The sequence below is a fragment of the Xenopus tropicalis genome, chromosome 5, assembly GCF_000004195.4.
Source record: "Xenopus tropicalis strain Nigerian chromosome 5, UCB_Xtro_10.0, whole genome shotgun sequence".
In the NCBI taxonomy this organism is placed as follows: Eukaryota; Metazoa; Chordata; class Amphibia; order Anura; family Pipidae; genus Xenopus; species Xenopus tropicalis.
Genome location: NC_030681.2, coordinates 52,689,725 through 52,714,881, shown reverse-complemented (window position 1 = coordinate 52,714,881; position 25,157 = coordinate 52,689,725). Strand labels below are relative to the sequence as shown.

Here is a 25,157-nt window from a genome sequence, read left to right as displayed (position 1 = left end):
GCCGTGTATATGTGTACTGAGCCTAAGCTTGCTCTAGTACAAATATATGTTTTTGGCATTTGTACTAGAGCAAGCTGAGGCTCAGTACACATACACAGCTATATTAAAGTTATTTTTATAATATATCAAAGAATCATTTCAATTCTAGGGCTCCTACAGTTAATTCCTAAGGGATTAAATTGTTAACAGTTATGATTTAATATCATTTTAATTGACAACCATTTGTGTCTGTGTCTTTAGTAAAAAACATAATGCCCCAATCTATGTTCTAAAGCACTGCCCTTAAAGAGCTAAAATGTGTTTCTCTGAAATCCAGAGTCTTTGCTGCCCCAGGTTATATTTGTTTTTTGCACCAAACATTAAATGAGATAACATTATGGTCACTCTTACCCAGGGGTTCAACTACTGGCACATTTGCTGAACGTTCTTGGTCATTAGAGATCACTAGATCTGGTATAACATGATTTTTACTTGGCACTTCAACAACAAACTGGCATTATGGGCGCTAAGTGTCAGATAAGATTTTTATGTTGAACCAGGGACAAGTCGAATTGCAGTCTTGGAGTCAGGAAGAAAGTTTTTCCTCCTCTAAGGCAAAATGGAGAGGCTTCAGATTTTTCACCTTCCTCTGGATCAAATAGCAGTTAGACAGGTTTTATTTAGACTATAAGATTAAACTTGATTGATAGTCTTTTTTTCAACATAAGCCACTGTGTTCCTGATACCTGATATGTTACCTCAATAGACCACATGCTAAATGAAAAATATGGATAATTACATTTAGCAGTAACACAAGGCGAGTATATTGAGAGCATTCCTGCTGAAAATGTTGCTTGTTTACATTTTAATTTTAGCTCAGTAATCTGCTATATTTGTGGCAACATTGATTAATTGGAAATCATAAGTTGCATGTTTCACTCCTTCTTTACAAATCTTATTAGTAAAACATTTATTTTATTTGGGTTACTTTTTTACTCTGATATCTTACCTTTTTTTCTACTTTAACATCTATTTTAGTGCAAGCGTTCTATCTATTATAGAGACTTATTTTACAATTACTTCAAAAATATTTTATTCTTACCTGTTTATTTAGCTTCACACACTGGTTTCGCGTGCATCATGTACATCCTGGCATTATGCCCAAGTATAATATAGCTTGGTCCAATCAAGTCAGACACACACTCACCCTTCTATAGAGAATTACTTTAAGCATGTATCTCTGATTTGATGACTTCACAAAGTTCTGGTATACTGCAAAACTTTTAAGCACTGCATTGGGCAGAAGTCCAGGCAATAGAAAGGCGTACTACTGCAGGAATGATACAAGCACTGGACACAATGATACAGTTTGTTGTCATTTGTGACACTAGAACCTATATATGTTCTACTATATCCTTGAGGTCTCTTAAACACTAAGGGCTCTGGCACACGGGGGAGATTAGTCGCCCGCGAGTTGCCATGACCCGCCATCCCGCCGGCGAACATGTAAGTCGCCAGCGGGATGGCACACGCGGCAGCGCGATTTCCCGAAATCGCCGAAAAAGACTCGCGAGTTTTTTTTTTTTAATAGGTTTTAGGAAGTACTTTTTTAATTGGTCTTGTTGATATGAACAAAGTAGAAGTTGTTTTACAGATATATTATATGTTGTATCCTTATATATGTGAATGTACTAGCAGTCTAGTTAAAAACCTGCCAGCCCCCCCTGCCTGTTGAGGTATTTAAGGTAAAAAGGTTGTTTTATATTTTATTCTTTTTTAAACATAGAAAACCCACATAGAGATACACAAATCTTGAATAGTATCTTAAGGACTGTTTGAGATGCTTTGACACATGGAATAAAGTTGCTTAGTTTTCACATATAAATACTGAATTGTTTGCCAACAAAGGGGATGAAAACCCCCTCTCCAAAGAAGTGTTTATAATCTAAAAAGCACAATAAAGCGACAGCCATTAAAATGTATCCAGCCTCCAGTGCCCACTTAGAAAACATTTTTAATGCATTCAAGTATTAGAAAATATCATTTAGTTGCAAATTTTGAGTTTGTGGTACTACAAACAGAAAAAAAACAGGTTTAATGAACCATGTAGGTCATTGCTTAACAACAACAACAAAATAATATATAAATAAGGCAGTTTTTCATTTAATATTCAAACATCTATTGCACTGAACACAACAGAACCATCAATACAAGCCAAAAGCCACACTCCCACCTTAACATAAAATGGCTCCCACCCAAATATCAGCAATATTGCATGTAAAAAAACAATGAAAAATAAAAATAAACAACAAATTCTAAGAAGATGCCTCTGTATAGGCATTTGTTCTTATTTTCCAGTTTTAATCTTTGCGCTTTTCCACTTGCACTCCACATTGTGTTCGTTCCCGTATAAATCATAACTGAAATGTTTCTGGTAAGGTCAAAGCTTGACTCATTTCAGACGCTGAGTCACATTAGCCAAAGCAACTGCAAAGGCTTGGACGGCTGAAAATGGATACTGAAAGTCCAAAATATATGCATTGCCATCAATCCTGCCAAACTGCATTACCTGGGTAAAAGAAGCAAAACAGTATTGAAATTTACTACATGTAAATATGGTAAAAACACACTGACATACCGTCAATGGCAAGGGATAAACTAACATTTAGCAAGATATCCAAAGAAATACTGTTGTCAGAACAAACCATATAATAACAGTACAGATATGGGATTGGGACTGTTTTCCTATCAATCAACATGGATATATGCTAAATTAGTTACCATCTAGTAAAAGCTGCTGTCTGTCTTATGACAAAATAATAAAGAAACTTGGTTCAATAGGAAACAATGGGAAATAGCATTGACATATTTTGTAGCTTTCAGAGATAACAGATAACAAGTAGATGCCAAAAGGAATGTTTTGTTAAGTCTGAGATATCATGGTTTGTGTTTTGTGTGTTTTCAATTTAATTTGTTTCTGTACAGTAAGCAAAATAAATAATAAAATAAGATAATAATTCACTGGCATGTACAAGCAGCTTAGAAACAAACTGAGCCAGTAATACCACATATGCCTTTTATCTCTGCAATAGCCAATATTTCTTCCTTCTCTGCCTGCCAGCATATTTACCTCAGGAAGATGTAAATGGATATGCTGGTATATTATGTACCAGGGTAGTATTTTTAAAAAGACCAGTCCCGCTTGCAATCAATGAAAATAACTGTGAAGCTCATTTCCTTATTCAGGCTTAATATCATAATAATATGTGCAGGTACTTTGTCAGTGCAGCTATAGGGTTTTATCAAATAAAATAAAGAGCATTCAGTTATTGTACCATTATATGTTACAGAAATGTTCACATTGTACAGAACTCCGTGGGGGGCCTGGACAAAAGGTTTAGTTTCCCTTATTATTATTATTTAGGTGCCCCCACAGCAGAACTAATTACTAAAACAGTGCAAGAAATAAGAGAGCCCTGGGAGTTCAAGATGGGGGACTGATGTACGCATGTGAGGACTAGACAGTAACTTCTGGTTATAACCTATAAAAGCTTGCAGCCTCAAGAGGGAAAACCATTTATTTTAATGTTTGCTGTGCCTTAAAACTGACTTTACTTTATGCTGCTTAAGTTATAATTTTGAGTTATCATTGTTTGAGTTTGATCCAGAGATAAATGGGCATTTATACTACTGCTGTGTTGTTGCATAGGCAATTCCATATCCCCTGAACTTTATACATACAGTGTTATTGATAAAGCTGCTTCCGTCAAAGCTCTCAACAACCAATTGCCATTCCACCCTAATGAACTCACCAGGGACATGCACATAAAGAATACTAAGCCTGAAGAGGGAAGTTTTGTAAATTAGCCAAAATTGCAGCACAAATAGGTAGGAGAGACGGTTCAACTATATATATAGCAGCATTATTTGTTAGAACTGTACGATCTTCTGTCACCATAATTCATTGCATTATTGACAGTTCCAACATTATATTATTCCTACTTAATGAACTCATTGTAGACCTTTCACCTTAAAATCCCTAAATTTCCATGAAAGCTAAGAGAATAGAATGATGTAGACATAAAATGACCATAAAAATTACCTGTCTTCCTTCAAGTTCAATCTGAAAATTTTTGGCAGATTCTTGAGTCACTCTGCCTCCAAAGTCCAACTGATAGACCTGTGTAGCTTCATTCCATAGAGGTTGTTTATTTGCCATAACATAAACAAACCCTTGACTCCCCAAACGTCCATCATCTTTTTCATTAGCCTTTCGGCACTTAAATTCATCTAGATCACTCGCTGTCCTAAGATTTCTTTTAGTTTTCCAGCCTTTTTTATTGCTCTGGCTCTGGTTCATCAGTTCATCTCCACTTATAAAAAGTTCGGGCTCACTCTCTGAACTATCCTGAAACTCATTTGTCTTATTCAGCTTCTTTGATTTTAGCTGGTCTTTTTGACTTTTGACTTTCTTCTTTTCTCTTCCTAGTCTGGGACTGGCAATAAGGGAATTAAAGTCACCCAAAGTTCTTGCATCCTTTTTCACTTTGCCTTCAGTGATAGCTTGCACATTCCCTTCCTCAGCTCTGCTGTCTATTCGCTTTCGGTTTTTCTTAGCAAACTTGTCAGTTCGCTGGGGTACTGGGCTCTCTGTTAATGATAAAACCTCTTGGAAATTATCAGCAGTTTCCACCATAACCTCCGTACCTATGTTACTTTGAAGTTCTGGATGAGGAGGAGATAAAACAGTCTTTTCTGGCACTACGTGAGGCTTTGGTGGAAGGGCAGCCTGGACACTCTGCACTGGTGGGCATGCATTATAACTGTTCCATGGGTGCAAAGCTATTGCAGGAAGCTGTAAACCATTACAAGTACTATTGCCAGGATACATTGGGGGCAACGGGCAACAAGGTAGGTTGGGTGGATATGCTGGCTGTATAACTATTGTTGGTTCTTGCTGCACAAACTGTGGTGGGGATAAAGCTTCTTTTGGGGAACAAGGATTTGGAATCTGCTGATGAGGCAAAGGTACACTATAAGCCCCAGTGTATGGTATCCCAACTCCGTAATTTGCCTGGAATGTAGAAATGGGACTAGTTGGGGACTTTGGGGAAATAAATGGCACACGTGACATATCTAAATGCTGGTTTTGACCAATGATAAGTGGAGGAGGCCTCTTAGGAATAGGCAATGTGTTATGAGCAGTCCTTTCCTGAGGGACCCATATATCCTCACTTACTCTTGGGTCCCACTGATAAGGTGGGGGGCGTTTTATAGTTAATCCAGCCTCGGCAAGGCTTAAATGTCTTACTGGTTTTTCTACTGAGCAATGCTGTGAAACAGCCTCATCTTCAGTAAATGCAGAGTTAATATAATCTGTCCTGTCCCTGCTGCTTTCAGCTGGACTTAACAGGTTATATGAGGACTGAGAAGCTAAAGGAGTAGTGCTGGCAGAGTGCACTATGACTGTACTCTGTTGTGGGCCACTCCCTGTAGATAAATCAGGCCGAATACTTCCGACACCAATTGTGCTGGTGCTAATATTGCCAGTATGATTGCTGCTACTCATTACACCAGTGCCACTACTGCACTGGCTGCAAGTATACAATGCAGTGGGAGTCCTTTGCTGGAACTGTGCAGGAACAACATTACTTTTTGATTTGGGGGGATGCTGCTGTGGTGCTCTCTGGTTGTCCACTATCTGAGCCATTTTCAGAGCAGCTTCCCTACTATTTCTTCGGAGAGTAGCATGAATAAGACTGCTATCTATCCTCTGAGCCATGTTTCTTCCTTGAGCAAGCTGTGCAGCTATCTCTGGGTATGGCGGTGGATCCCCAGATGGAATAGAATAACGAGGAACAGTTAGTCTATTCAGTGTAGCACTGGTGCAAGGCTGTTTAATTTTCTTTTCAGTTGCAGAAACCCTTAATGTAGCAGAGCTACCTGGCCCTTGAAGTGTATATGTATTCTGAGTACAGAGCATTCGCATTCGTGGCCTGCATACCTCTTCAACATTTCCACTGCTGTCAAATGTTGTAATTCGTTCATATCCCAGAGGGGGCTGGTAGTGGGGATTTGCAAAGAGTGAGAATTCACTCTTCTTTGAACAGAGATCCACAGGTGGCTGAGAGATAGGAGGAGGTGGTGCTGCTGATGTTGGAGGAGCTGGAATAGTTCCTGGGTATGGTGGAGGAGGATTGAGTTTGTGGTTCTGTATTTCCTGAACAGCTGTAAAAACAACAGCATCGCCTTCTGCATACTGAGGTATAGTGCGCAAAGGTTTTGTCTTCTGCAGATGTTCATGGTCCCTTTCACTGTGATCAATAATTGACATCTGGGCAGACCCTTGGGGTGGGTGTGCCATTTGCATGGGAGGTTGTGGGGGCTGTATCAAGCGGCCCATTTCAACCCCACCAAATATAACCTGTCCTGGGTTGGAGTACCGATTTGGAGCTGGATATGGAACAGCACTTTCTGTTGGGTGATCTAGTGGTGGTGCAGCAGCTACCATTTGATTGGCAAGAACATCCAACTGTACATTCTGATTGGCTAGCAAAGACTGAACCAAGCCAATACTTTGAGTTGGTGACATCGCTTGGGCTGAACTATGAATGGGTGCAATTGGAATATTCACAGTGCAAGGGGGATTGTTCTCAGGGGCCCCAGATGTTCCAGTTACTAAAAGGAAAACATTACACAGAAATGTTAAACTACAACCAACAAAATTTAATTCAACAGAAAACATACTGTATGTTAAGTAACATCTATTAAAAGGATGTAAAAATCAAATACTATACAGTAATTCATTTGAGAGAAACAAATGGAACTACTATGAATGGTTTCATGGTTTACAGGCATCTCTAGAGCCTTTTAAAACCTTATTAAAGATTTTATGGGCAACATCACAGAAGCTCTACCCTGCTCAGCCTTATTCTCATGATGGCCTAACCGTAACTGACATAACTAGGCACATGCCAACCTGACAGCAAATGCCTACAGCTGTGCTTTCAATTTAAATTTCATCCAGTCATATAGAATAAAATCTCAGTACCAGACTGTTTGGTTCAGTGACCTGCAACTGTCAACTTGTTTAAAGGGGGTCTGAGGTTCTGTCCCTGAACGTTTGATTTTTATTTTATTTAAATGCCAAACAGGCATGCTGTAGGATGCTGGTGTAGCTGTGGCCTATTACTTAATGCATATTGTTGTTACTAGTCATTTTTTTGTTGTTAATTTTTAATCACCTGCTCAAAACTAATGAACATTCCTTAAAACTGTTGATTTTTGGTAAACCTGTGGATATCATGTATCCGCTGTCAAATGTACGGTGAGTTTTTGCAAGCCATTAAGACAAAATATAACAATCGCAAGTTTTGGGGTGATTTCACTAATAATTTTACTAATCACAGTTTGAGAAATATTTCCACAGGAGCATTGATACATTAAGCTTTGTGACAATGGAGAAACAAGATGATACACTCCTACCTGGTAAATCATCCTCATCTTCACTGAAAACATTAGTATTAAACACTGGCAAATTGATATAGTCCATTGATATTTTTCGTACTTCTGGAAGGTAGATGGTCATTTGCCTTGGTTGTAGGTGCAGCAAGCTTGTTTTATAAATAACTAGGGACAAAGGGAGGAATAACAAAGAGAAAATTGTTTTAATGGACAGATTAAAAATACATAAAAAGCACTCAAAAAGTACTAATTTCAAAAGAAGCTGTTTCATAAATTACTATTAAATATGGTATTTTCAAATTAACAATAACATGTAAGTGTTGATTTTGATGTATCCCTTTTATACAGATCCAGAAAAAAATAGTGGTGCAAGCCCTCACTAACTGGTACCCTTTAGAGCAGGGGTAGGGAACCTATGGCTCGCGAGCCAGATGTGGCTCTTTTGATTTGGCTCGCTGCCAAATCTTTAATAAAAAAATAACGGGAGGCGTGGCCTGCGCTCAGCAGATAGAAGACGTGTTTAAGCCTTAGAACACGTCTTCTATCTGCCGAGCACAGGCCATGCCCTCCTCCGCATCCTTACCGGGTTGCACTTGAACCAGGGAACATTGGAGCAGAAACCTGTGACAGTTCATGCTTGAGTTGAAAATAAAATGTGGCCAATATGTCTCTGTTGGGGCTACAAAGAGAAGCCAACTGTGCACTGTGCTAGGTAGCCCTCTACTAATACCACTAACAAGCCATATTGAACAGTTAAAGATGACACCCACCCTACCTTGCCCCGCGGCCAAACGGGCCTGAAGCCGCATTGTCCTCCACAGGCAGCCGCAAATCAAGGCCCCGGCTTCGGCCTAGCTCCCGTTGGCCATTGTATGGCTCTCACGGAATTACATTTTAAAATATGTGGTGTTTATGGCTCACTCAGCCAAAAAGGCTCCCTACCGCTGCTTTAGAGCCTATGCACTTATTAAGGTACAGTGTACAGCATATTCACACTTTGTCTTCACAATCAATATCTATGTACTCATTGGTCCAATAATTCAATCCTAGCCAGCAGAGTAAAAAAGTTGAACCCTTCCTCCCAAACTATTGTAGTTTTACTATTTTGCCAAGTCAAACAATTTTTCCTCAGAAAAAAAATGTACCAAAATAGGCCATATGTAGCTGGCTGCATCCGTTTCCACAAACTCTTTAGAACCCCACCAGACCAACCATCATGGGTTGGGGGGTTGATGATCCCAAGACTACTACTGCCACCTTATCAGCCAACTTTAAAAGTAGGGGTTGGGTTCAGTGCTCAGGACACTATGTTTTTAAACTCTGTTGCCAACAGTTTCATAGGTGGGGTTCCATAAGGTCACCTATGCATAGGCTTCACTCAACTAAAAAGAATTAGGAAGGTATTCATTTTTTATCTCAGTGAAGAAAAGATGTTTTTTTCTAGCAAAATTTTCATTATTATTTCATACAAGTTTTATTATAGACTATTTGGAAAGCAATTTATTTACCAAAGCTTTCTTATGTGGTACAGTGAGTGCAGATCAGTCCCCTGATAAGAATGTGTACATCAGCACAATAAATCTGAACACATAAATTAAATATAAATGTAATAAAGTCCTATTGAAGATACTGAAAGGTTGTTTTGTCATTGTCTAATTAAATATAAAATGGTAAAACCTACCTGCACCAAGATTGGCTGGAAGGAAGGCTGCTAATCCTACAATCTTAAATTTGGTTCCCCATATGTTGGAGGTGACCTGAGCAAGGTAGTTATGCTGCAGCAAAAAGATAAATGCAGATTAATGTCTCACTAACATAACATAATAACAGGAGTGTACATATTTATACAAATATGTAACAATTTACAGACAATTTAGCATTAAAGAATTGAATATCATAAAATTACCGAAACAACTTCCTGTTCTCTCACGCACGCATGCGCAGTAGAGTGAAAAGCTGAACTTAAACAAGAAAGTCGGCGTTTCACTCTACTGCGCATGCGCCGGCCCACAGATTCCACCGGCAGAAGAAAAATGAAGTAGGAAGCGCATCGCTACAGCTACCCCGGGCTGGTGCAGTTTTCTCCTAACAGGGGCACCAGCCCAGGGTACAAGGTAAGCGATTTAAGTCACTTGGGGGTGCCTAACATTTTGGCACCCCCAAGTGACTTAGCCTTTCCTTGTCCTTTAACGCAAAACTGCTGTCTATGCAAACAGGTTGAAAGCAAATCTGAAACAGTTTAGTGAAAAAAAGGAAAAAGAAATGATACAACAACCTGATGTTATTAGTGAGCACACCCCCTAAACCAATACTTGATTGAAGCACCTTGGTAGCTTCCCTGACCATTTTTTCTCCATAGAACGTTCAATGATTTGGATACATTTTTGTACCCCTGTTCTAATCGATACCTTGAGATTCCTTTCAGGTTTTGAAAGTTCATGGTTTTTGAAGTACCAGACCAAGAGAAATAATCTCACAGGAACAGCCACTAAGCTCAATCAGCCATTTTAATTATAACTATTTGAGATTCTGAATGGAGCCACATGCTTGATTTTAAAAGGGTATGGACACTAATGCAACCAGGTTTCTGTAGGATTTTTGCTTTTCCTTTTTTCACTAAAATTTGTTTTCAACTTCTTTATATAGATGCCAATTTTGCAATAACAGTAAAAATAAGTTCTGATGGGATTTATCTTGGGTTCTTTTTTTTATTATGCAAAAATCTGACAGGGGTGTGTAGATGTTTATAACCAGTGTACTTTTAAAGATACATATCTGAGAAGATATAGGCCTGTCACACACTGCATAAACCTGTCAGTGCACGCACAGGGTGGATTCACAAAGTATCCATTCTAAAACTTCTACTTCTCCTGTTCCTGTACTTGTCCTTATTTATACCTTAAGAGTGGTCTCACTGTACCATGAAACATATTAGCAAAAAATCCAAAAAAAAAATTAAATAAATCTTTCGATGTATATCCCAATCCCAAGTCACTGGACCAAGGTAGGTAAAAGGAGGCATCTAATAATAATGTTGTATACATTGTGTAAATTTAAAGTGTCCATGCAATTAGCTCTGTTAATGCTCATTTAAATCGATAATTCTTACTAAAGGGAAAAAGGGCACTCATTGGATCTCATATGGACAACCCCAGCACAAGTTAAATTGGGTGGTTAAGAGATTGGCAAAGATACCAGCCCAGGTAGACAACTGGGGAAAGGAGCAGAGGTGATTTTCCACATCTGTACTTCACCCATCTATATAATAAACTAAATATGGCTAACCCACAAATACTTTTACAAATATAACCCACAAATACGCCTCATTAGGCTGGTGACTCACCATCTCATTATCAGCAGAAACCAGGGTCTTCCCATTTAATATTGTACTCTAATGTTTAAGGTTTCCTATCAATAAGGTGCGTTGTAGCTATTATTCCCATTACAAGACAGGCATTTATGCTTGCCAAACAGGGTAAGTTACTAATTTCACATAATGCTATTTAAAGGAGAAGGAAAGGCTAGTAAAGAGTTAATCTCAATAGTGCCCTTAAGTCTCTTCATATTTCACCTGTTCAGAAGATCTGAAGCCAAACAGGAAGAAAAAACGCTGAGCTGTGTAAAGAAAGTTCCCATAATGCCTCACTCCTGCACAGACACCCAGACCAATGTTTAGGACATTCTAGCAAGTTCTTCAAGCACAGTTACGATCCACAAAAAGGACAATGTTAAAAGTAATGTTAAACTAGTGAAGAATATACTCAGTGTATGATCTGTTAATCAGTGCAGAATGGAATAGTGCCAATAAAGTGCTGCTTAAACATAATTCTGAGAGTATTACCTGTGTGATGTCTTCCAAAGGACACTCTCTGCGAGTTAAGCTGGGTGAGCCAATAGATGGCTTCCTAATAGGCAGCCGTGGAGATCTTGTAATTTCTTGGGCAGCCCGAGGTAACTTTGGTGATTTACGAGCTTCTATGTTAATTCTATTAAAAAAGTTGTTTTGATAATTATTATATTAAAAATACCTCACAGAATGGTGCAGAAATATTCCTATAAAAAAAAAACTGACTGCACACACACAGGGATGAAGTGCTTATTGTCTACTAATGCTTTTTAAATATATTTATATGTTGCTCTCAAATAGGTATGGGTCAAAGGAGTAGCCTATCTTTAAAGGAGAAGGAAAGGTTAAGTCACTTGGGGGTGCCAAAATGTTAGGCACCCCCAAGTGACTTAAATCGCATACTTTTTACCCCGGGCTGGTGCCCCTGTTCAGAGAGAACAGCACCAGCCCGGGGTAGCTGCGAGCGCTTCCTCTTCCGTATTCACTGCGCGCGCATGCGCAGTAGAGTGAAAAAGCCGAACTTAAACATAGAAGTCGGCTTTTCACTCTACTGCGCATGCGCTGGCCCACGGATTTCGCCGGCAGCGCGAAGACGGAAGGAGGAAGGCTTGTACCCCGGGGCTGGTGCTGTTTTCTCCTAACAGGGGCACCAGCCCGGGGTACAAGGTAAGCGGTTAAAGTCACTTGGGGGTGCCTAACATTTTGGCACCCCCAAGTGACTTAGCCTTTCCTTCTCCTTTAAATCCATTTTTAGAATGATGTAGCCAATGATATTGAGACAATTTGCCATTGGTTTTTAATTTGTCTTTTGCTAACTGTTAAGGTTTTTTTTTCTGTTTAGCAGAGCTCCAATTTGTAATTGCTAGGGTCCAAATTATCTCAGCAGCTAGGTAGTGGTTTGAATGACAGACTGGAATATGAATAGGAGAGGCCTAAACAAAAACAAAAGAAAAAAAAAAAAGAATAAAAAGTTACAATACTTCTAGAGGCTGCTATCTAGAAAGCGTTAGAAGAAAAAGAGAATTAAAAAAAATATTATAAAAATAAAATCACAATGACCAATTGCAAAGCTGCAAAGAACAGAGCATTTTATAATATATTTAAAGTCAATGTAAAGGTAAAATAACCCTAAAGCTTCCATTGAAGCTGCTCATGTTGTTATACCAGTGCACACACAAAAATATAATTCAAACTGAAAATGTCAAATGGACACACATAATATAGCTGCATACAAACTGAACCTTTTTTTATTTAAGTGTGTTCATACGGTACTTTTAGAAATGTGGCAAAACAAATCCCATATAAATCTCTGACATTTTGTTTCAAAGTGCTAAAACTAAAAAGTAGTTTTTTGTGACATGTCTGGTTCAGCAGATGCAAAGGTGGATAATGCCCAGGGGAGGAAATCATTACTTGTGCCAATTTCAATCAGTATAAATTGACGGGTAACAAAAGGGAGCCCTTGCCCAGACAGTTAATTTGTTTGTAGTTCCAGTTTTGTTCTTATTATGTCCCCAATTGTTGGTCAACTGTGGACATATGCTAATTTCTGTAATCCAGTACAATTTGTTTTCATAACTATGTCATGTAACCTTGGGACATTTATTATGTTATGTGTTTGTGAAAAAAAAAATGTAAATTATAAGAAAGTTAAAACCTGCACGCAGGTTATGTTTACATATGGGTCTGTGTGTGTGTCATTATAAACTGGTATGTGTTTGTGTGGCTTTGCATGTGCTTGTATAGGAACATATGTACTCTTAGGTGTCCATGTATGGTTCGGCATATTAGCACATAGGTTGTTGTGTTCCTATGCAATTGCCTGTTGAGGTATGTGCATTCTCTGAATATTTAACTGTGCATACTGTATGTGTATGACCAGGTGCAGTTTTCAGAAAATGTAAAACCTGGGTAACTTGGGTGATTTGCTAGCTCTTGAAATCTTTGGAGATTTTTTGGCTGCCCAGTCATCACTCAGTTCTATATCACTGGAATCCGAGCAGTTACAGCTGTCAATCACGGAGGAGATCAAGCCATTGCCGTAGATTTCATCTAAAAATGAAACAGTACATAATATATATATATATATATATATATATATATATAAAAATTCAGCAGTAAGAGAGCACTTTTAAATATTCCTAAAAGCATATAAAAGGAGCCCAGTAGTTAAACCCTGTTATACAAATGAATTAAGCAGGTACAGTACAATGTATAGTAATAAGAAGTGCATATTTAAACCAACTTGTTTATATCATGAATTTATGGTAGACTGGTAGAGGAAAAGGAAATGATTGAGATCCAATTGTGCACAACTGACCATGAAATTGCTGAATGTTGGATAATGTTGGTGTTTACGCGCAACTGAGTTTTGTTTTTATTCCAACCTCTTTTTAACATACTTTTTATAACTGTTGGAATCCATTTCAGAACAGTGCCGAAACCCTTGATCGTGCCAAGTGGTGTATTGTGGGATTTAAGGGAAGGAAATTATTTAACAGATAATTGGCACAGAAGCCCTGAAATCTCCATCAGTTCCCTCTGAAATCAGTTGCTGCAGGTCTCAGCTAAAAAATCATTGACTGCACACATTTAATTGCAAACAAAGTCAACTTCCTGTCCCAGTGCAATACTTGCACCGACAGTCTGTTAAATAAATTAGATGCAACTGTTTGTGACTGCACATATTCGGCATATGATTCAGTGTGAACCTTTTGGTGTTTTGGCCAGATAAATGTAATTCATTCTGAAACTATAGTCTAAATGATTGTGTTGGATACAATAGTCAGAACTCATGAGTCTTCTAAATGAGCAGGATGTTTGGGAAACAAGCAGATGACAAAGATGGAAATATGGAATCCATTGACAAACTTGGAGAATAAGTAACACCTATTTTTTTTTTTAGTTAAAACAGAATGGCAGGATCTAGAAGACATCGCACTTTAACTGTACTAAACACATGCATTTTTTCACATTTAAATCATAAATGTTCAACTTGCTCCTTCCTCAAGCTGTGACATAACTATTTAGAAATGGCTTTTTCAAGGGTAATTTTTTGTTAAGAAAATATATTACCTGTTTTTGCATCTGTTTTTGGATCCATAATAACAAATTCAGGACGCAGCTTGCTAATTCTTCTTCCTTTAAGGACAGGGACTAACCCACCTAGATACTCTAAGTACAACGTATAACACGGACCTCCAACCTCTGGGTCATCTTCTGTCCGTTTCATGGTGCAGTGCAATCTCTCATTACCTGAGGTTGGGTAGCTGACAAAATCCCTCATGTTGTTTGGATCAGGTATGGGAGGCTTAAAAAGAGAAAATTAGTTCATAAAACAGATACATTTAGCTCTAGATAATACTCAAGTCATCAACTGTAATATTTCCATGTGTTTTGGGTGCATGAAAATGCTATGTCCTCCTGTGACACCTAGGTGATAACTGATATATGCAAAAATATCTGTACTCACTCGATTGGTGTGTGCCTCTACCACCTTGTAATAAACTTTTCAGTCAGGTGCTAAGCAGTCAAAAAAAACCCTTGCCAAGGGTTTAAACAAACATCACAGTGATATCAAACTGCAGCACATCCTTGTTGCAAAAGTAAAAAGGTGTTTTTTATTTTCAGGTCAGAAAAACAGACAACGTTTCAAACTTACTCCAGCCCTTTCTCAAGCCTCTTAAAATAAAAAACACCTTTTTACTTTTGCAACAAGGATGTGCTGCAGTTTGATTTCACTGAACTGATATATGCAAAAGCATGACAGAAGGACTGTAACCCATACATTGGGAAGGAAACACAACTTGCCAAATGTATTGGCTACAGTGTAGTGTTGGCTACTGTCAGACAAATACAACCATTTTAAACTTTTTACTTGTTGATCATACAAAAAGAAGTAACATTTTATACCAGTGGACACTGGGTTATATTATTATAGTCCATTTACTTCAACATGTCTAATACAAGCTTGGAAGAGTCTTTTATCAACTCTTAGTTTTGCAAATAACAACATTAATTTTACCTTAATAGTTGGTATGAAAGCAGTAGTGAGGTATGAGCAGAGTCGAGGAGGGAGGTTTAGCTTGCAGATATCCTTGTCGTCACTCAGAGAGGTGGCAATTGTTTGCTGACATAAAAGCTGAAGACTGGCCACCCTGTGCTCCACACGTACAACATAAAGAGCAGGGCCTGAGGCAAGGAACAGGCGGGAATCTCTGTGGCCCCAACAAATGGATGTGATTGGACGCTGCAGTAAGGAACATATAGTCATCAATGAAAACAGTCATGCAAATGCAACATTTTTCAAATACTCTATTATTAGAACTGTTTTGCAAGGCTTCTGGATCTTTCTAAAAATGTAAAATAGAACAAAGGCCTTACACACCCACCACTAACAAATACAATAATGGTGCCAAACAATGCTTCAACAATAAACACAACAGTAAAAGCTGCAATTTGTAGCTTACTGAAAATGCCATGCATGATACAATTACTAAAAGTGGCCACATGATGTCACTATACCTTAATGATCATTAAATATTCATTGTAACTATGGAAGTCTGCTAAAAGGGCAATATATGCTTTTTAAGATAAAATAAAGATTGAGACTTTTTTTTATCATAAAGCACTAACATCATTATTTAGTGTTTTTTTTTACTCTAACGCCCTCTCTTTGTAAAACAGCAGAAATAATTTCATAGCAGTGATCTGTCAGAAGAAGGGTGTTTTGACTGCCGCTATTTTCTGCACAATAGTATTGTTATCATTATCATATATCTATAAAGTGCAAACATTTTTAACAATGCTTATACTACAACTGGGCCTATAAAATAAATACACAATTGCATACAAAAAAAAAACTCCCAAACAACCAATAACTGACACAAGAAGCCTTATCTAAAAAACCATAAAATCTAAAAGTTCCTCAGTCTAATGGAGCCCCTTTACCAGGCATGGAATTTGTTGTAGGCAACAAGCACTACATTCATTTCAAAGCAGTCATTCATTCAGGATTTTTGGAGGCACCCCTTACTTAATATGGTTGCAGATAACCTTACTTAAAACATTCTTCTTCAAATATTAAAACTACTCTTTGTATATCTTGCTATTGTCATTTATACTCGATTGAAAAAAAATCTTGAAACTACTGAAATGCACTTATTTTGGGGGGGGGGGGGCTGCTTTTTAAGTAGTGTAATATTTTTATTTATTTTAATACTTTAACCTACTTTCAAATGCAATTTAATTCACAAATAACATCTGGAGAAAAGGTATATCCGTAGGTGTTATGGCCTATGGCTATGGGCTGCTGCCTCCTCACAATCTAGTCAGAGACCTTCATATCTGAGTTAAAACCATGGATGTTTCCAGGTACTACAATAAATAAAGTTTACTCATATATATATTTATAATATTTATATATAGTTTTGGCTGCAAATTTGCATTATTTTTTTTTTTACCTGAACTGGGGTTTCCAGAGTATAGATATGTTCTCCACGGACATTGTAAAACTTGATAAGTGCGCTTTTCAGAGAGTTGCCATTTACATGCTCAGGAATCAGGTTCTGTTTCTCCATTCCTGCAACTGCAAGCAAGTCTCCTTGGGTGCACCACTGGACCACAACATCTGGCAAAAGGCATATACATTTATTAATTTAAAAGGACTTAACAAACAGAAAAAACAATACATTTTATTTGATTGGCACTGAAACTGTCAATCTTACTGGGCTGTATAAATGGTATTATGTAAAGCAAAATCAACAGCATCCCCCTAAAATAAAAATAAGAAGTAGAAATTAACCATGTAGCTATAGCAAACAGTGAATACCTATGCAAAAATCAATGTAGCTTTACAGTAGCAGCAATCATCTTTCCTACAAAACTGTGTCTATGTAGGTATAACAGTCCCAAAAGTAGGTGTGAATTGGCATACTAAATTGAGCCGGAACAGTGACCCACAGCAACCAATAAACTTTTTAAAAACCTTTTAATGGGTATGGGTAGTGGATAGTTACTTAAAACTACCCTTCTTTACCTTTTGGTTGCTTTTCCAGAATTATTTCTTGTGGCCTATTGGACCTATCATGGCAATGCACCTGCGGTGTTCCTAGGTGTAAATTCTTTCTAGTGTGCTGGGGAATTTATTGAGTGGTTATGAAAGAATTCAATAATTTCAGAAAAAAAGCCTCTCTTACCTTTCAAACCTGAGCGAACTATTGTTGGTGATAGATCATCATAGTTGTTCATTAAACGAATGTCTCCTGAAGTGAAGCCAACAGTGAGAAGTGGCTTGATGTTTTCTACTGGGATAGGATATGCTGCCGGGCCATCTGCAACATACAATTAAAAGCAAAATGGAAAATGTGGCCAATGCACTGTACAATTTACCAAATCAGGTGCTAGTGCATGAAATGGTTTCAGGAAATAACCTTTGTTTGTAATTCTCTATAAAGGGCTAAATGCCTTCCAAATTTAACTATTATCATTAGTGCAAAAAGAACTTGATTGTAGGCATTGGTGAAAATTAAAGTGCAAAGTAAAACTGGTACTCTAGGATAGAATACTCTTTAATAAACAAGCTGTGCTGAAGGGAGAAGTAGTCAAGAGTAAGTCATCTGCAACTACAGAAAAAATCCTAATTGCTAATTAATTTTAGTTTTTTAATATTAAGATTTTCAGAGACCTTTTTTGTGTTTATTGCCAGCTAAACTGTGATTTAGATTTTTCTTGAAATGTTAATGCCAACGCATGTGCAGTGAACCATCACAAAAGTACATGGAGAGCTGCTGGGATAACTTCTACAGGCATGTGGTGTCCTTGCGCTGGTACAGATGCTTAATTGTTTGCTGAACAAAGCCTATCAACACACTGCATAATGTTGTTGGTAAAATGTAAAAAGCTGGATTTTATGTTAGCATAATACAGTGAATTCAGTAATGTGAGATTTTATTAGGTATATTCCTACAAGTCCATTGTGTGCTTTATTACACTGAGCCTGCCATGTACTTCAATATCCTACTGCATGAGTGCAAATGATTTGTAAATCACCAGCGCCGGATTTCTAAATGACGCGCCCCGAGGCCGCCCCAATTCGGCGCCCCCTACCGCCCCCACCCGCCGTGCGAACGCGCATGCGCAAACCACCTCCTCCTTCCCTGCCGCCGCGCTAACGCGCATGCGCCAAAGTTGAAACTCCCATACGGAGCAGTGGGGAGAGGTCCCCATTGCTCCGTATGGGAGCAAAATTTTAAAAATTTGCGTGCGGCGGGGCGGCATGCCGCCCCTATGTTTATGCCGCCCTAGGCCCGGGCCTTTGTGGCCTCGCCACAAATCCGGGCCTGTAAATCACAACAATCCACAAAGTACAAAGCCAGTTTTCCTCTTCCTGAATTACCTTGAGGTGGAGAGTAGTCATCAGAATCAGTGTCACTCTCACTGCTGTCTTCAACCAAGAAACTAGGGTAATTCCAGGACATGTTCACAATCCCATCTGATTCATGTAGCAGGACATGGGCAAGCATCCTACCATGGCAGTCCATAACTATGACCTGACCATCAGCTGTGCCAAATAGCACCTGTATACAAAAAAAAAATTACAGACAAAAAGACATATTTGGATCCAGAGAGTAAAATATAACACATTTCAACAAGGTAAATGCAGAAAGCACTATTAAATGTAGAGGCAAATGCAGAGATGCTGCCTTTCTGCAGGGTAGGGATGTAGTGAATCCAGGATTCAGTCAGGGATTCGGCCAAGATTCATCCTTTTTCAGAAAGATTGGATTTGTCTGAATCCTTAAAAGTTATGAAAGTTAAAAAGTTATGTCCGAGTCCTTAAAATTATGTGACTTTTGGTCACATAGACACGGAAGCCAAAACAAATGCAAATTATGATCTGGTTCAACATTAAGCCAAATCTTTTACAAAGGGTTTGGGTTTGCCAGAATCCCAAAATAGTGGATTTGGTGCATTCCTAATGCAGGCAAATAATAAAACAGGAAATATTACTTCTGTGGGACACAAATGCCATAAAATGCTCAGATCTGTGGGATAATATTTGAATTTGGCTAAGGTAACAGTCCTTTAAAAAATGGGCCTAACTGCAGATTCTGCAACTACTGGAGGGGGCAGAGGAGACTTATAAACTTTTAGGCAATTCCTATATATGTATATGAGAAATACTTGAGAACTGCACTAATTTAATTTTAGTACAAGTAATGCAGGCCTACAACTTGCATATTATATACAGTATATATTGAACTTACTGCACAAGCTTAAATGCTGTCATCTCACAGTATTACAGTATCTATTACAGTAATTATATATATATTGAACAAGCTTAAATGCTGTCATCTCTATTCCCACACCTTGTGTCTCAACCCTTTCTCCTTGTAGATTGTAAGCTCTTTTGGGCAGGGCCCTCTTCACCTCTTGTATCGGTTACTGATTGCTTTATATGTTACTCTGTATGTCCAATGTATGTAACCCACATATTGTACAGCGCTGCGGAATATGTTGGCGCTTTATAAATGTTAATGTAATGTAATGTAATTACAGTAATGATCCAGACTGTCAAAATGAGCACAAGAGTTTCCCATCTTTTATTAGGAGTGTCAGCGACACTGAACATGCTCAGTTTGTTCAGGGCAGCTGTCTACAAACTAAGCTTAGGGATTGTCAGAAATCATGAAGCAGAAAATAAGGTTTGCTTGTAGTAGAAGCTTATTCTACAGGGCTAAAGTTTTGATGCTAATTGCACTGGTTTCAGAGCGGTCATGTAATGAGAATCTGAATTAATTACTAATCAGCCTTGTGTTTTGACTCTCATATTCTATATATACTGTACAGTGTATATTCCTTTATCTCAGGCAACTGACAGCAGCATAAAGTTTGTGCTTTGAATCAGAAGAAAAGAAGATGGGGAGCTGCTGGGGCTGCAGTTGCCTTGGGCTGGTATAATCCCAAAGCATAATTTCCAGTTTGTCTATGCTACTTCTTTTTTAAGATTTAGTTTTGCGTAAAGTAAAATATCACTGAAACCCTAAATCCCAGGGATTCTGGATTAACAGATCCTATACAATACATGTACTGCAAAACATTTTAAAACAAGTTGGCTCAATAAAGGACCGGTGACATAAAAAAAATAAAATATTTCTTTTACACATAAAGTTTGTTTATCCAGCACCTACAAATAAACTGTTTCATGTCAGCAAATGCCCTATTCTATATCAGAGAGCTTATTATTCTAAAGGGAAACCATTGAGTCTGCTGTATAAACATGTGCCTTTTTGACCTATTCAACTTGCAAGGCTGCTACTAAAAATATAGTAACTATAGAAGGGGTTCTGAAGCAAATACAGCTATTTTCCCCAACGCAAGGTAACTACTTAATATTTAAATGCATATAAAACACTTACTTGTACTCAATTCATAGTATGTACTAAAGACAATAACCCCTACTCCTGTAAATTACAGAATTTGCCAGGTGCAGTAACTTATATAAAATGTTTACAGTTAAGCAATGCTGCCTGTTGACTATAGGTGAGAAATTGTTGCAAACTCTGCACCTTTCATTACATACACCATTAAGTGTACAACAAAACAAAAGGCATTAGTTATTGCCCTCAGTTTTATAATCACAGGACCATAAATATACAAAAATGAAACAACAGAATTAGGAGCTGCTCATAGAGGGGCCACTCTGGTAGGGGAAAGGTGATTTAATGAAAGCAAAGACACAGTGACAATGGAGGGAAATTGACATTGACATTTTTTCACCAGGACAGCCTGTAATGCTGGCATTAGTCCTGTGTGCCAGAGGAAAATAATATATTATGCAATTAATGAGGGGAAATGAGGTGTGGAGCATATGCCGAGGACACAGATCAGGCTGTGCAGGAACATTCAGAACCATTAATAGAAAATAAAGTGAATATCAGTAGACGAAGGGGGAAAAAATGGAGATATGGTCGATGCAGGCACATAATGTATAATCGCACCTATAATATCTTTGGCCACAACTCCCCAAGAGCACTTCATTTTTTAGTAATGTGTGCAGCCAAAAGGAAAGCAGACTGTGGAGGGGGGGGTGCAGTTTTTGTATGACTGACATAATGATGGAACACAAGTAAATCTGAAAACTCATTAACCAGAAGGCATCAAATTACAAGAAGGTCATCTCCCATAAACTCCATTTTAGTCAAATACTTCTAGTTTTTAAAAATTATTTCCTTTTTCTCTGTAAAAATAAAACAGTACATTGTACTTGATGCATAAAAAGCCACTGCAGGGGGTATGAAAAAGAGGCCTTACATGCTCTAATTTTTTGTCATTACTACAAAAAATAAAAAAATACCTTGCACTCATTAATTTGCCCCTCGGAGTAAGTATTATAAGGGGATAAAACTCTCTGGTGCCTTAGTTATCATTACACCATTCAAGAAGATGTTATGGTACATTCTTCTTCGCTTTTCAAACAGTGCTTTGGCATTTCCAAGAAATGTGCCATGACAACAATAGGCAATGCTTTGGCAACTGCAGGCAGGGAAGGACAGTGTGACTGCTCTGGTTTCAAACTTCTTGTTGGTCAGCACCTTAGTATATTTGTTAGTAAACTGGGCTCTGTGCTGTAAACTGGGTTCAGTTTCTTCAAGAAAAAATATAGTGTATAGTCCCTGCAAGTTAAACAGCCAGTACAGCAGCAGTTCTTCAAGAAGAACTTTTGCACAAATCAAAATATTTAATGGAAATACAAAACATTCTAATATAATCAATTAAAAATTCAGCACTGTTTATGAAATAATCAAGATATTCTTCCCTATAGTAAGTTAACTACTCTGCACCGTGCCCCTCGCAAATAAATTTTCAGAGGGACCTGCACAAAATAGCAAACCCAACCCAAACCCATAATCACTGCCCACTCTCTTACCTAGCAGGGAACAGGGATTTATATGTAACAACAGAGGAAGTAGACCCCCTGGGGCCTAAACTGGGGGTCTTTCCCCTATCAGCATCTGTCTCTTTTTATTCTCTCTTTGTGCAGAAGTTGGGGTCAGATTTTGATAGACAGGTAGGTCTAATAAATCGTTTGGGGTGCTTCCTTTACTAAAAGATTTATTAGAGTTCCCACAAATAACCAACTCCAGCATAACAACATCTTACAAAGTTATTGGTTCTGGCACACATCCTGCATATAGAGAAAAAGCATTTCCATCACAGCTGGTTATTTTAAAACAATGAGCTCTGTCACATCTTTTAGGCAAAGGGTGCAACCCACTACCTCCAAAGGATGTATGATGGTTCAGTATAATGAAGCTTATATTAAAGTTTCATTTTCACAACAGATCCCTGGATTCACATATCCACCAACAAAGGTTATTATGTATAGTGCAGTTATAGTGGTAAATATATACATGTGTTCTAATATTAAATAAATATATTAAGGCAGAGGTTGCCATTGTTGTTATGAAATGTAATCTTTAAGAGAAAAGGAAATAATTATCATTTATTTACTGAGGAATAAAACATTTTGTAACCAACTGAAACAAAAACCAATAATATAGTGAGAGTGAGACCACACACCAGGCCAATGAATGGAGACATGATTAAACACTGCAAGTGTATAACCTTTTCCTGTACAATGCTCTTTCTGTCTTTATTTTAATATTTCGCATATGATGAAGACCAGTTTGTGGTCAAACCATGTAGGGTATTATTCATAATGTTTATAAATTAAACTTTTTCATTTTTTGATCTTGTTTTTAGAGTTTGCTGTCCTCCTCTATTCTTGACATACTAATGGAGGCAATTCCACACTATTTGACGGGGAAAAAAACAGCTTGCTGAACAAAATGACTGAATGCTGGAAGCAAAAATGCACAGCTAATGAGATAAACATACTGCTAGCAGTCACTTTCACTATTAGGGGCTGAAATACTGCTGATGGTAACTGCACACTGTGAGACAGAACTATTGCTAGAGCCCATTGCTAGAATTTCAAATAATTTCCATATTTACTCAGTATGTTCAAAGCTTTGTGAACATGTATTTTAACAAACAAGCCTGTTATGTATTTGCATTGTAGCGAGTAGAACAAACAAAACGGACAAGAAAATATTAAGCTGTACAGGAAGCCCAATATCCATGTTTCCAAATAAAATATATCCATTATAAATCTTCAAAAAATCCCTTGCCAATTTGCAATAACCACAAGCAAAACATATAACCTGCAGCAATCTGGTTTAAACATGTAAAAAATATGTTTTACTTGCGGCAATTGCAATGTTAGGCAATGGAAAGGCATTTCTGGGCGATTTGTCGACCCACAGCAGTGCAGCCTAAACCATTGGTGACAAATCTTACCGTACCATTACCATTACTATAAAGGTAAATTATCACCTAAAATAAATTAGGATCAGTGAAAAGTCATTGACATTTCCCCTATGTTTCACGGTTTAAATGAGTAAACAAATACCTGCTGATCATCCGGTGTCCAGATTCCACAGGTGATTTGACTTTCCAAGTTAATCTCTGATGACCAGTGTCTCTGACCACTCACAGAGCCCACCAGCACAAAACCGTCCCTGTAGGAAATCAGTGCTTGGGTTCCATCATGACTCCATGTAAAGTCACTAACCTTTTTAGGGAATAAAATTAATTGTTTTAGGCAAATACCCCAAAAAGGAAAATGCGATATGCTTAAGTAAAAAAGGCTTCTGAAAATGTGGTGGGGGCTTAAAAGCTCCCTGCTTTTTCACTAGAGCCTTTTTGAGCTAAAGGTAGGTGCAATAGGTCTTACTACTCAGTCACATTGTTTGCTGGGGGACTTTATTTTAATTACATCACAGACTTAAAGTCATTAGACAGTGTAGGACTCACGTACAATGAGGGGCCTTGATGTGGCACGTGAGCTTACATATTTTGGCCAAAGTGTGGTACTAACACCTAATTTTTTGTAAAAATTATTAGGCAAACTAAGCGCTGGCAAACTTTTTCTCTTTCTGAAAATGTGGTGTTAAGCTGATAGATGATGCCTAGAAGAGCAGAAGATTGTGCTATGGTTTTTTTTAAAGAACAGGAGCACCAGCCTAGGGTAGCAGGTAAGCAAGTAGAATCAATGAGGGTGCCTAACAATTTGGCCACCCCACTGGTTTTAACCTTTCCTTGTCCATTTAATCAGTTCATACACAATACTTTAGATGCTATTAACTCCTGCAATTATGCCTCAGCATAAATATAAGATGCATAAGCAAATTCAATGCAAAGAGGAAGGTGATATGCAAAATGCAAAATAATGGAGGATTGCACCCAAGTTGTGTACACTGCCTTCCACTTATTAAATGATCCTACTTTTCTTTCATACCTGGATTACCTCTTAAGGAAAGGAATCATGTCATGTCTATCAGCAACAAAATAAATATAGGACCCCGATTCATAAAGGATCAATTTAACCTTCTGGATTAGAACAATTTAAAACAAATCTAAGCAATCTATTTTACATTAATTGGCTAGGATATCTGTCCTTTAAAATTGCCCATATTCTTCTATAGGATTCAGATCAGTTGTTATTTTGGGCTGAGATATCAAATTTCTGGAGTATTTGGACAATGTTAAATATTGATTTTGATCAATCAATCAAACTGGTATATTGAATCAATAAAACTTAATAGGTCAGTTGGAAAGAAACGTAAAGACAACCTGAAAAAACAGAAAGGCTAAAGGTGCATACTTTCCTTTTTGTTTAACCTTCATCTAAGGACCAGCTATTGAATTGGATAGTAATGACTCAACTAAGTAAAAGCCTAAACTTCACAACATTATTTTTATACAAATTGCCAGATTTGCAAATAAATGAGATTGTGCTATT

The 25,157-nt window shown here is 37.8% G+C and overlaps 1 protein-coding gene across 3 annotated transcripts in view; it reads right to left on the bottom strand.

The window, feature by feature from the left end:
* Window positions 1-1,973: 1,973 nt before the first annotated feature.
* The window catches only part of tulp4 (TUB like protein 4), a 60,202-nt gene continuing 37,018 nt past the window's right edge, over window positions 1,974-25,157 (bottom strand). For all 3 annotated transcript variants that reach the window (XM_012962678.3, XM_031901488.1, NM_001113844.1), the window contains 12 exon segments: window positions 23,766-23,927; window positions 18,687-18,867; window positions 17,488-17,622; window positions 16,753-16,919; window positions 15,315-15,539; window positions 14,366-14,600; window positions 13,198-13,342; window positions 11,285-11,429; window positions 9,125-9,218; window positions 7,465-7,608; window positions 4,082-6,657; window positions 1,974-2,548 (listed from right to left, as the gene is read on the bottom strand). In XM_012962678.3, the coding sequence (XP_012818132.1) occupies window positions 2,432-2,548; window positions 4,082-6,657; window positions 7,465-7,608; window positions 9,125-9,218; window positions 11,285-11,429; window positions 13,198-13,342; window positions 14,366-14,600; window positions 15,315-15,539; window positions 16,753-16,919; window positions 17,488-17,622; window positions 18,687-18,867; window positions 23,766-23,927 (4,326 nt within the window). In that variant the 3' untranslated portion in view covers window positions 1,974-2,431.